This window comes from Quercus lobata, chromosome 4 (genome assembly GCF_001633185.2).
Source record: "Quercus lobata isolate SW786 chromosome 4, ValleyOak3.0 Primary Assembly, whole genome shotgun sequence".
Classification (NCBI taxonomy): domain Eukaryota; kingdom Viridiplantae; phylum Streptophyta; class Magnoliopsida; order Fagales; family Fagaceae; genus Quercus; species Quercus lobata.
Window position 1 is genome coordinate 56,146,773 of NC_044907.1, and position 13,327 is coordinate 56,160,099.

The 13,327-nt window shown below is 33.3% G+C and overlaps 1 protein-coding gene across 2 annotated transcripts; it reads left to right on the forward strand.

Moving 5' to 3' along the window:
* Positions 1-6,859: 6,859 nt before the first annotated feature.
* On the forward strand, positions 6,860-12,723 carry LOC115986524 (jasmonoyl--L-amino acid synthetase JAR4). 2 transcript variants are annotated; one of them, XM_031109639.1, is made up of 5 exons: positions 6,860-7,200; positions 8,299-8,607; positions 8,706-8,807; positions 9,128-9,951; positions 12,038-12,723. In XM_031109639.1, exons 2-5 carry the CDS (start codon positions 8,315-8,317, stop codon positions 12,574-12,576), a joined length of 1,758 nt encoding a protein of 585 aa, XP_030965499.1. In that variant the 5' UTR covers positions 6,860-7,200; positions 8,299-8,314; the 3' UTR covers positions 12,577-12,723. The 2 variants fall into 2 exon arrangements, with proteins under 2 accessions (XP_030965499.1, XP_030965500.1); XM_031109640.1 differs by lacking the exon at positions 6,860-7,200 and adding an exon at positions 7,597-7,806.
* Positions 12,724-13,327: the final 604 nt, after the last annotated feature.

Consider the following 13,327-nt stretch of genomic DNA (forward strand, 5'->3'; position numbering starts at 1 on the left):
GCTTAACGAAACCGCATATAAAAAAAATAAAAATAAAACTCACGTCAACAAGTTGTAAGTTCGTAAGCCAAAGCTTCTTCAGTTGGAACTATCCAAGCCCCCAAACCGCTAGACGATGGAGTGTTACCAAAGAATGAAAATCCCTATCAACAAAGGAGTGAGCTCTTTGGACTCGGCACAAATGAAAGTCACTTAAGGAAGGATGAGCTACAACTAAAAGAAGAAAAGAAAGTTAGACGAAGATGATAAAATAACTAGGACGAGCTAGAGTAAGCAACATACCCTCAGAGCGTAAACGACCCATGGCACCAACATAAGGAGGGAATGTATCCTTACCTACCTCAATGGGGTTACCAACCCAGAGCCCAAAAATAAAGAAAAATTCTCTCTTCCATAACCTATCAAATGAAGGAAGAGCCCTAATCATCCTACGGTTAGAACCCTTAGCAAAAAACTGATAAAAACCTAGGGATTGGTTTATTTCAAAGGGTTTATAACAATATAGGAACTCATCCACATTAAAAGGAAAATTCCCCTTAAAAACCTCCTTTCACAACACTTGCATTGCTACAATAATCCTTCATCCATTAGGGTTAAGTTGGTTTGGTCCAATACCTAACCCACGGAGGAGTTCTCTAGCAAAGGCGTTTAAGGGTAATCTAAGACCCCCTAAAAGATAAGCTTCATATATGCCAACTCTAGGAGAATTTAGAGTACAACACCATTCGCCCAAAGCGGGAAGATGAGTGTGAACTTCATTAGGAATTTGGTACTTATCTCTAAGTTTAAGAAGCCTCTTATCATCTATCTTTAATGGAATATTCATGGCACAACACACTAAAACATCCTCTGTTTGAGGAGGAGGAGAGGCAATGGATAGTGGAGGAGCAGTAGATGGGCTAGCAGATGATCCAGATGCTGCCATTTTCCTTATTTCCTCTTGGAAAACCTCTAAAGGAATCCCAGGGGTTCCAGACAAGTATACCTCATCTGTGGAACCACTCTTACTATTGCCACTACAACCCCCACTACTATTATTGTCGTCATGATACTCATCTATTTCCCTATCACTAGATGAAGAAACTACAATCTCAGCCATTTATAAGAAAGCTTTAAGGAAGAAAACCTTAGATGAAGAAGGAAATAATACTTGATGCTAGAAAAAGAAGACTAAGGATGAAAGAAGACTTCTAAACAAGGTGCAAAGGACAAACTGAGACAAGAATGTCAAAGAGGAAAATTCATAAAAGTGAGAGGGTAAGAGAGGTATTGAGCTATTTATAGGTGACTAGGTGGGTCATTGAAGCGACATGGACCAATCAGAAGACACCATGTGGCCACTTTCCCGAAGAACGAAGCGACGCGACCTCCTGGCTACTATGATCAAGCCACGTGGCAACACCTACACTGATTGATTTCATCAATTCATTGGACACCATGTGTATGACTCAACAATGAATCAAAAAGTGCCACGTAAAAAATATAAAATAAAATAAAGAAACACAAGGCAAGTATGACAAGAGCATGGATGACCTATGGACAAAGAGGCAACTAATGATGATCAACAACAAGTAATCTTCATCCATAATGGTCGTCCAAGACCAGTAACATCCAAGATAATCTTCAATAAAAAAAAGGAAAATTCACCACAAACATAAAATAAGGATGTCCAAGCATGTCACTAGTCATTCAAAGAGGATCTGATCATTCAAAGAGAACATGGACATTCATACCATGAGAAGGTATGGATGACTAATAAATACTTAGTAAATTTCTGAACATTTTCCACAATCTCGAATGATTAGACCACTAATCCTCAACTCAGAATGTGGGGTAAATTCTCTGGAATTCGCTTCACTCTCCCCACCAAGTCCACACATCTCCCACAATGTTAGTGGAACCTAACAAGTAGACCCACTCCAAACACTCTATAAAAGGGATCAAGCCTCATCCAACTAGGGTATTTTCTACCATTCACTCACTCACCACACTTTAGGTTTAGAGAGAAAAATGACTTAACTGTCGAAGGGTCCTTGGCCGGTTCACCCTAGTCACCTTCGATAGTCTTTTCCTTTATTTTCAAGTCATCCAGCCATTGAAACCCGAAGCACTCAGCCTACTAATTTTCGAGCATCATCAATTATGATTTTAAATTTAAAAAAAAAAAAAGAAAAACTCATAATATTTCATCACATAAGATTTTGAGGTTTCATAAATATATAAAGTCATCATCTATACTATTTAATAACCTCATTGCATGCATGAAGGGATGAGACTTTTTATTTTTTATTTTTTGGGTTTACACATTTTACTCATGGCAGTTTTATTTTATTTTTTATTTTAAGAAAAAGTTGTATTATTATTTGACTACTAATGTGTGAGGGAAATGTGGAGGTGGGAGAAAAATAATTTAGTGATAATAAAAAAAAATAAATAGTACGTTTGTGGAAAGAAAAAAAAATAGTTTTATTTTTTATATTTTTTCAAAAAAAAAAAAGTTGTATTAGTACTTGACAACTAACGTGAGAGAGTGAGAGAAAAAACTTCTTTTTTTTTTTTTTTAATTTAGCTAAAAGTTAACAATCTTTAAATTACTAATTTTACATGTCTAACCCTATGATTTAAGCCTTAGAAACGGATGAATTTGAGAGTATTTTGGGCATCTAAATTGAGGATCCCAAATAAGGGAAGCTCCTTAAACAGTAGTATTGATAATGTGCGAGAGAAATGTGGAGGTGGGAAAAAAAAAACAATTTAGTGATAATAAAAAAATAGTAAGTTTTTGAGGAAAAAAAAAGTAGTTTTTTTTTTTTTATATAGTTTTTCAAAAAGGAGAAGTTTTATTGGTACTTGACAACTAACGTAAGAGAGAAATATGGAGGTGAGAGAAAAAATTGTTTTTGTTTTTAATTTAGCTAAAAATTAGGAGTTTTTAAATTAGTAATTTTACATGTCTAACCCTATGATTTGAGCCTTAGAAACAGATGAGTTTGAGAGTATTTTGCGCATCTAAATTGAGGATCCCAAGCAGGGAAATCTTCTTAAATAGTAATATAGATAAGAGGATTCCCCTCTTTGGATTGAACTTTTATGTAGTTCAAAAATACTCCTAAACATTACCTTTAACAGTGAGAAAACTTAAGGACAATCCGGTAAAAATATATCCAACTCTACTTAAAATGCCTACAAAATAGGACACTCTCCTACTAATCCATGTCTTCAAAAAAAAACTTATCCAATTTTTTTTTTTTAAAAAAAATGAAAATTATGATGCTAGACCCAAAAAAAATCTCATCAAACATACAAAACGCGTGTGATGGAGCTAGTTTAATATATACTATTTTAAGCCTCATGTGTTACATGATTTTGGGTATTAATGTAGAAAAATACTATATTCACAACATTTTCACAACAAATTTTAAGTGACAGATTGCTATTATTGGTTGTTACTGTGAGCAACAAAGTAATTTAATTAGTTGGTTCAAATTAAAACAAATAACAACTTACTATCTATGATTTATTGTGAAAGTGATGTGAAAATGTTGTAAACATAGTACTTCTCATAAACTTATGGGAGAAATTACACTTTATCACCCTAAACTATACCCTATATTACACTTTGTACCCTAAACTTTTCGAATGCACGTTTTGCATCCTAAACTATGACTCTTGTTACACTTTGCACTCTAACGTTAAGTTTGCCATTAACTTGGATGGAAATATAAAGTTTAGTGTGCAAAGTGTAATCAAAAGTATAGTTTAGGTTGGTAAAGTATAATTTCTTCTTTGTTTTTAATGGATTGAGAAGAAGGGCAATTGGGTCATTTCACATGATGTCATACTTTTCCATCTAAGTTAATGGTAAACTTAACATCAGGGTGCAAATTGTAACAAGTGTCATAGTTTATGGTGCAAAATGTGCATTCGAAAAATTTATGATGCAAAATGTGCATTCGAAAAATTTATGATGCAAAGTGTACTTTAAGGTATAGTTTAGGGTGGTAAAATATAATTCCCCCTAAACTTATGGACAGAGTTTGGCTCTAAACATGTTTGGAGCCTTGGGCTCCAACTACCAATAGGAAAATGACGTTTGTACTTGTCATGTGCATGTACGTGACTCATTTAGCCCTACCAATCAAGTGAGTCACATGCAATGCAAGTGACAAGGCACACATCATCTTCTTATTAGTGGTTGAAGCCCAAGATTCCAAACTTTTTTGGAGCCAAACCCTTTCCTAAACTTATAAAAAATTATATAATTTTATTAAAAATTATAATTAAATGAATGATTATTACATAATTTAAAGTAAATTACTCTCTCTCTCTCTCTCTATATATATATATGAAAAAATCCAAATTGAATATTTAGAAAGAATCCTTAAAACAATTGAAAGTAAAGTTAAGCGTAAATCTCAATTCAATAATTAAAAACAATTAATCTAAAAAAAACATATTATTATCTTTTTATCTCAAATATTAAAATTTGACAAGAATGGCGTATTAAAAAAGTATTAATAAAAAAGTTCATAGTAAAAATTAATAAGTTAATAATGTGTGTATATATACACATATATAATAGTGAATTAAGAGCTTTTGTAAGGTGGTCTTATCGACCCCACCATGTCAAATGTAATTCCAAAATTTGAATTCCATTGGATTTCGATCTAACATTTAAGAAGCTCATTAGATGGCAAGAGCTACATCTCCATTATAACTATCAAATTATCCACACACAAAAAACCTATGGCGTCCACTTCTGATGTAGTTCTTTATCATCCAAGAAACCAATCAGTTTTTGGCATAGGTAGGGATTGAACCCCAGATTTCATATACAACCATCAGAAACTTTACCAGTTGAGTTAACTGGAACCCACATTTTCAAACTCAATATTCATTACTATTTAAGGGCTTCCCTTGTTTGGAATCCTCAATTTTGATGCCCAAAATACCCTCAAATTTAATAGTTCATAAAGCTTAAATAATAGGGTTATGTATGTAAAATTACTAATTTAAAAACTCCTAAATTTTAGCTCCCACCTAAAACATAGCCTACAAAATAAAACAACTCCCCCATTGGTTTTCAAACTCAATATTCAAAAAATTGAATTGCTCCAACTCTCCAATATTCCTTCAATCACTCACATTTTCTTTTTTCTTTTTTCTTTTTTGCGCTTTATCAAGACTTACCTTTTTCTTTTTAATTTTCATTTTCCCTTGCTCCCTATTCTCACTACGTTTAATTTGGGTTTTTTTTTTTTTCCCCCATCTCAAATGCATAATATGATTAAGCATACACTTAAATTTCAAATAGTGATGAATAGAAAATTTAAAAACTACACCCAAAAAAACAAAAACAAAAAGCCTCATGCACGCACGCAATAAAAGCTTATAGAGCTTATCTATTTAGCTTTGTTGTCTTGTAATTCATGAAAATTTGGTGCACAACAACATGTTTGCTTGTATTTATTTGTTTGTGATATAAAGTTTTCCTTGTAATTTATTTTAAGAAGTTGATACGAACAAAAAGAGTGGTGTTATCTATATTAAAAAAATAATAAAAAATAAAATAAATAAAAAAGCACTCATTAGAATTCTAACAAATCATATTCTCTTTAAATAGTATTGATAAGTACCAAAATATCATCCTCCAAATTAATGGACTATAAAGACGCAAAATTAATCTCTACAATAGATATTTTTCTCCAAAAAAAAAAAAAAATCTCTACAATAGATAAAGATCGACAGGCAAATTGTTATGATCATCCATTGCACAAATTATCAATTCCATTAATAAATCCAGACACGTGTTTTTTTTTAACTTAAATAGGTAGACCGACACATATTACTCCACAATAATTGCACCATCAATGAGGCCACGGTCATCAAAGAGACCCGTATGAAACCCTTCACACACCCCATAGCAAAAGTATGCAATTCTCATACGTTACACTTATAAGCCTTTCCAGAGCTGGTCATTCTCCTTCTCCAAGCGACTTACTTTATCATTATAGGCACTTTGACTAGCACCACACCAATATCTTAATTTTTTATGGTCAAAATGGCCTGATATCACTATTTTGAAAATATTTTACAATCTATAACTGTTTCTAAAATATATATATATATATATATATATATATATATATAAAAGAATCTACCACTAATTAGAAACTCGAGTTCCATGAAAAAAATTTGAAAATTTTTTATTGAACTCAAGTTTCAGGAACTCGAGTTCCATAAAAAAATTGCACGACAAATTTAAAGGTTATTTTTTCAAAAAATTCGAGTTTTTGGAACTCGAGTTACAAGGCAAACTCGAGTTTCACAAACTTAAGTTTCAAAAATATGATAAATTGTTAAATATTTTACAAATAGTAGTAGATCTATACATATTTTTCCAAACAATGTATGTGGTTTTTTACCCTTTATTTCTTTGTTTGCAGGTCAACTTGTGGATCATTGGTCGTCCACCTCTTTGAACAATAGATCAACTTAAATTTCTAATATCATCAAGTATTATATATAAATATATATATATATATATATCCATATATAATACAATTATAATTAATATTTAATGTTAGATATATAGTTCCATAAATAATCACAGTTATAATAAATATCTATTTATAACTACAATAATTATAAATCTCATATTTAGACAAAAAAAAATTATAATAAGTTGAATTTATTACCAATTAGTTTTTTTTTTTAAATTATGGATGGAAAAATAAATTCTTACAAACTTAACCACAACAATATTTTAGGGGAAAGAGAGAGAGAAAGAAAGAAAAGTGGACGGCACAGGATGAGGTTGACTAGAACTAGTAACGCCTATATATAATGCCAAACCGCTGGAGAATCTTGCCTCATATCGCACCCAATCCTCTATACTCCATAGCCTAATCAAAAGTGGCAATTTTTATTACTCGCTACTAAAATAAACATTACACTTCTTCTTCAACTTCAACAATCTCTCTTTTCTGTGTACTTTGTTCTGAGTTCAGACTGAGAGATTGCATTGAAGTCTTCCAATTGTAACGCTTTTTCAACCGTATTTCGTTGAGATCGAGACTCTTCTCTTCTCTTTCCTCTATCATTTTTTTTAGTATACATCAAAATCAAACTCCATTTCTCTCTCTTTCTTGTCTCTGTTTATCACACTGCGCCAGTCAGAGACTCAAAGTACGGTTTCAGGTATAGTTTTGCGCAACTTTCCTCAAACTATTTTAAATACGAGGTTCGTTGTCCTCGTTAGTTGCCGACCATTTGGGTAGTAATGTTTTTGATGTTTCTGCTTCTTTTTAATCTGTAAACACATCTCTGAATTGGGTTTGTTTTACTTTCTATTATCAAAGTCGTTTTCTTTCTCTAAAAGGTCTTCTGTTTTCAATTTGAGAAACCCAAAAAAAAAAAAAAAAACTTTTTTATTTGAGTCCTTTTTGTTTCTATCACAACTTTCTGGCTTCGTTTCCCACATGGGTTCTATTTTATTTTCTTGTTGCTTTTTTTTTTTTTTTTTCTTAACAGTACTTTTAGTTTTTTTTAAAGTTAATTCAATTCTCAAATTCTGGATTAATATAAATAAGCTAGAAAGTCTAGCTATGAAGCAATATCAATGGTACTTGTTGCTTTCAAATGGCTTTCATGTTTAATTAGTTCTGCCTTTCTTTCTGGGAATCTGTTTCTGGAAAAATTCTCTATAGTTGACTAAGTTGACTACCGTCAAAAAGAAGATATAAGTTTCGAAGTATCGTTATAGCTTTGAGAAGACTTGTTCTCAGAGATTGGTTCTTGGGTTTGGTGATCTTCCTTTCTCTCCTTCCATGTTGCTTTCAATTTTTTTGACTTTTCCACTTTCATAGCTTACCAAAATTTTCCCAAGCTTTCTCTTTCATTTTCTACAGTGAAGCTGTTCATATTGGTGTGTATTTTTGTCCATTGGTTTTTGTTAAAGGATTTCAAATTCAACTCTCTTTGGTTAAGCAAAAAGAGTTGTGAGTCTTATATTATCCTATGTTTTAAATTTTTTTTAGTTGTTCCAGTTTCTGGGTTTTCCAGCTCTGCCACACCTATTTTATTGACAATTAAATTATAATTCAAAACTTGCGTATGTGTTTTTGTATATAAAAATACTGGCTTTTCTAACATCTCCATGTGATACCAAAAAGATATCTGTTGCTGTGCGCGTGAGAACATACTGGGGATATTCGATGAATTTTTATTCTAATTTATAATACAGATTGAGTGTTTGCCTTTTGTGTTATTTGGTGCTCACTTTTCATGTGGCTGTAGTCAACGCTTTGTGAGGATGTTAGAGAAGATGGAAGAGTTTGACCAAGAGAAAGTGATAGAGGAATTTGAAGCATTAACCAAGGATGCTGAGAGGGTTCAGAGAGAGACCCTCAAGAAGATTCTTGAAGAAAATGGATCAGCAGAGTACTTACAGAGTATTGGTCTCAATGGAAGAACTGATATTGAGAGCTTCAGGGCTTGTGTTCCACTTGTTACTCACCAGGATTTGGAACCCTACATTCGGAGGATTGTGGATGGTGATTCTTCTCCCATTCTCACTGGAAAACCAATCACAACCATCTCATTAAGGTCTTTCTAAATTTTTATGTTTCAGATTTAGTCTTGTCTTTTTTTAAATTGAATATTCAAGTTTGTGGGACTGAGAATTAATTTTGAATTTATTGCAGTTCTGGTACTACTCAGGGAAAGCCAAAGTTTATACCCTTCAATGATGAATTGATGGAAAACACCCTGCAGATATATAGGACTTCTTTTGCTTTTCGCAACAGGTAAATAAACTATTGTCTGAAAAAGGGATTTTCTGTGTGTCATATATTTTTCACAAAAACTTTTTGCTAGTTGGTGAGCATAGACTATACCTGGTTGGACTACTATATCATATATGTGGAACCCTTTTAAACTTTATTTTGGCTTTTTCTTGAATGAAGAAATTGACAGAATCATTTCCTAGGGAAAAAAAGAGTAGGAAGAAATACTTGATAGTTAACTAATAATTAATAATGTGATTAGTTTGTGATCAAAAGGGTGTTTGAGTTTGCCTCCCTCGTACATACTTTTTATCTGATCCAAAAACGTTTCCCATTCTCAGAGAATTTCCTCTTGAGAATGGAAGGGCATTACAATTTCTTTACAGCAGCAAGCAGTTCAAAACTGAAGGAGGTCTGGCAGCTGGAACTGCTACCACTAATGTGTTCCGTAATTCGATGTTCAAAAAGGGAATGAAAGCAATTCAGTCCATATCTTGCAGCCCTGATGAAGTGATATTCGGTTCTGATTTCCACCAGTCATTGTACTGCCATCTCTTATGTGGGCTAATCTTCCGGGATGAAGTTCAATTCATATCCTCTACTTTTGCACATAGCATAATGTATGCATTCAGCACCTTTGAGCAAGTTTGGGAAGAACTGTGCAATGATATTAGGACTGGGGTTCTCAGCAGCAGAATCAATGTCCTGTCCACCCGAACTGCAATGTCCAAATTGCTGAAGCCAAACCCTGAATTGGCTGATTTGATTTATAAAAAGTGCTCAAGTTTGAGTAATTGGTATGGATTGATACCAGAACTTTTACCTAATGCAAAGTACATATATGGGATCATGACCGGGTCAATGGAGCCTTATTTGAAAAAATTGAGGCACTATGCAGGCGGGCTGCCCCTGTTGAGTGCTGATTATGGGGCCTCTGAAGGGTGGATTGGAGCAAATGTCAATCCAAAATTGCCACCTGAGTTGGCCACTTATGCTGTACTTCCTAATATTGGGTATTTTGAATTCATCCCACTTGGGGAGAACATTGAGGATCAGGATCACAATAATATGGAGTCCAGTTTCCTGCGTATGGAGCCAAAGCCAGTTGGTTTAACTGAAGTCAAGATTGGTGAGGAGTATGAGGTCATTGTCACTAATTTTGCAGGTATGTAAGTTTTTTTGATAGGGATTAAATTCATTTTTGAAAATGGAAATTTAGAAATGTGGACTGCTTTATGATGCACAGAATTGGTTATAAATAGAATGTAAATAAGAGCAATAATTATTCTTTACAAACCCATATCTTCTGCTTTAACGAATTGTCCACTTTGTCACTTTGTCTCATAAAACACTTCTATGTGCATGCACTGAACCATTTATTTAAATGGTCAGTTACCTTTTTTTTGCTACCATCCATTTAATAACCAAAGCATGGCTTAAATTCTCACCATGTGAATGTGGGTGTAGAGAGAACAGCTTCTATCCTTATTTAACTCCACTCCTACTGTCTTGTTTATTTGCTTATTTGTTTTGTTAATCTTAGAGGTCATTAATGAGATTCTTAATCCACTAGTTGACTTGACTAACCAGCTGGATGAGACACATGCATCTATTATTATTTGAATGGTGAAAGAGATATGCAATTAATTGACATCTTACTAGGATTCCTCAACTGTAGTCTATAGCCCTCTGTAGGCCTTGGTTGGATATTTATTGCCCCCATGTATGGCACAAAAATAGGAAACTGGGAGACCCCTTGTGTACACTACACTACTGTATGTTGTTGTTTAGACATCAAGTTTTATTAATTATGCATACAGTGACATTTTCTTTTTAGATACAGTGATACTTAGGCATTTTTGGTTTCTTGTTCCACGTGTGCTAATAATTTTTAAATTAATATATAGTATTTTATTGATTTATTGAACTTTTATATTTCTTTTTTTTTTTTAATACATTTTTGTTGTCCATCCTTTAAACTCTCATATCTAGTCCTAAACACCTTATTGGGGAGTTTTTTCCCAGTATTCTCCACTGTTTGTACTTGAACTCTATTTATTTCTGTAGTGCAAGTTGGCTCTCAAAAAATTTATCTGATTAGCCCAGCGATTTGAAAACTCAATGCACATGGGCACTTAAACTCATTGCTCCAAAAAAAGGTTATCGTGTCCTCATCAACTATTACTTGAACTATTATATGTCGTAATTGCTGAAGGAAAATGAGCATTTTATTTTTGTTTTAGGAGATTTTGTATTATGAAAAAATAGAAGTAAATGTCTTCATTCTTCTGTTGTTTTGCTAGCATAGAAAGGAAGAAAAAGCATATTTACAAAAATGATGTCCTAAGGGCAGTTTGGTCATTTTCTAATATGTGTAGCAACACCCTCTATATTTATATGCAATTGAATTGACCTGAGGGAATATGGGTGAAGTTTATCTGAAATCCTTATGTAAGACAAATATGGGGCAGGTGATGTCTTTTAGTTTAATCTGTTAAAATATACTGTTTGGTAATGGTTTGAATTGGAAAAATGTCTTTGTTATGTTATAATTCAAAAGTAGATACCTAATCACATTAATATAACTTGTATTTATGTATGAAAGGGAAAATCCTTATTTAGTAATTGGCCACTGAATCCTGGATCTGCAAGTAATCAAAATATATTTATAGTCAACTCTGGTCCTTGACATTTTATACTTTTTAAATGTTTGTGATGCCTTAGCATATTTGTTTTTTATATAAATCCAAGGAGGATTAGAAACAGATGTTCTTCCTTCCAATTAGAATACAATTTTTAATTCATAATATGGGATTTGTAATTGAGTTGTATAATCTGTTACTGATTTCATTGTTCTGGATTGTATGTACTATGACATTATCATCACTTATTGAATTTGGAAACCTGCAAGTTCTCTGTATGTATGTGTACAATTTTTTGTTGTTTTGGTTGAATTATTTGTCTTTTCTATTTGCTTGTAAAAGTTTTTTTCAACCAAGCACCAATTATTTAGGTGAGAAAACTAATATAGGGATATGTAGGACACAAATGTAATGCATACCGTGTATGTACATTCATGTACAGAAAATAAACATTGCTTGTACAGTTTAAATTCCTGCTTCTGTTAATTTTATATTGTGTTAGCGTTATTGGGTATGTATTCTTGTTCCAATGAAAATGTATTTGATAATCAATGCTTGCGCAGTGTAACATTTCTGCTTGCTTAGACCTTATTTTGCATTAAATTTCAGGTCTTTACCGGTATAGGCTAGGAGATGTAGTGAAGGTAATAGGCTTCCATAACTCCACCCCGGAAATCAAATTTGTCTGCCGGAGGAACCTTCTGCTTACTATCAACATTGACAAGAATACTGAGAAAGATTTACAACTTTCTGTGGAAGCAGCAGGAAAGCTATTGTCAGAAGAGAAACTAGATGTTGTTGATTTCTCTAGCCATGTTGACTTATCTACAGACCCTGGCCACTATGTTATCTTTTGGGAAATAAGTGGTGAAGCAAGTCAGGAGGTTCTTCAAGAATGCTGCAACTGCTTGGATAAATCTTTTGTTGACGCAGGCTACGTTAGCTCGCGCAAGGTCAATTCCATTGGCGCGCTTGAGCTCCGAGTTGTTAGGAGGGGAACTTTCCAGAAGATTCTAGATCATTATCTAGGATTAGGATCTGCTGTTAGCCAGTTCAAAACACCAAGATGTGTAGGGCCAACAAACAATTTGGTGCTGCAAATCTTGTGTGCCAATGTTGTTACGAGCTACTTTAGTACTGCTTTCTAGCGAACATCATCATCGTATATGTTGGAATTGAAATTTGGATCTTCTCCTATATAATAATCCAATCTATGTTAATGATAGGTTTCTAGGGAGGCAATGATTTTCCCCTATGTCACATGTGAATGGTTATTTATGTACTTCTTCCATGTACTTTTAATGTCTTAAATGGCCCAGAGATTTGCTTCAGCTGTAGCTGAGCTGAGATGCTGTTGCGCTGGGAACGGACTCATTTTCCGAGCGACAATAGTAGTATTGGGACGGAGCTGATACGTGACCATTTTAGAATGTGTGTATAAAAGACCGCAAATGTCTACAATGTCATGCTAGTATATAGACGTGTATAAGAATATTTTACGCAAACCAAAAACCATTATTATGATAATATTTAGTAATCAGTCAGACCCAAAAAAAAAAAAAAAATGAAAAAGAGAGAGAGAGAGAGAGAAAGAAGAACAATCATCCACACGTGATGCTTGTTTTTAGTAGGGAGAAAAGATGCTAGCAAAGCAAATGGCAAAGGATTGAGATGGGTGCCATATTGTTTAATGGGCATAGTGTAGGAGGACCACATGAGTATAGATCAACCTCTACAGAGGAGACAAAATCATGCCTTAAATATGTTGGTGGATGACATTGATTCCATTCAACTCATATGGAAATAGTTATACGAAAACCATATTGTTTATTGGAAAAAGTTAGTAGATGTGCCTTAAGTACATTGATTTAATAGACAATTTTAAAAATAAATTATGAG

Coding starts and splice junctions, on each gene's coding strand:
- LOC115986524 (XM_031109639.1), top strand. CDS start 8,315: ATGTTAGAGAAGATGGAAGAGTTTGACCAAGAGAAAGTGATAGAGGAA. Junction 8,608..8,705: donor ATCACAACCATCTCATTAAG/GTCTTTCTAAAT, acceptor AATTTATTGCAG/TTCTGGTACTACTCAGGGAA. Junction 8,808..9,127: donor TCTTTTGCTTTTCGCAACAG/GTAAATAAACTA, acceptor TCCCATTCTCAG/AGAATTTCCTCTTGAGAATG.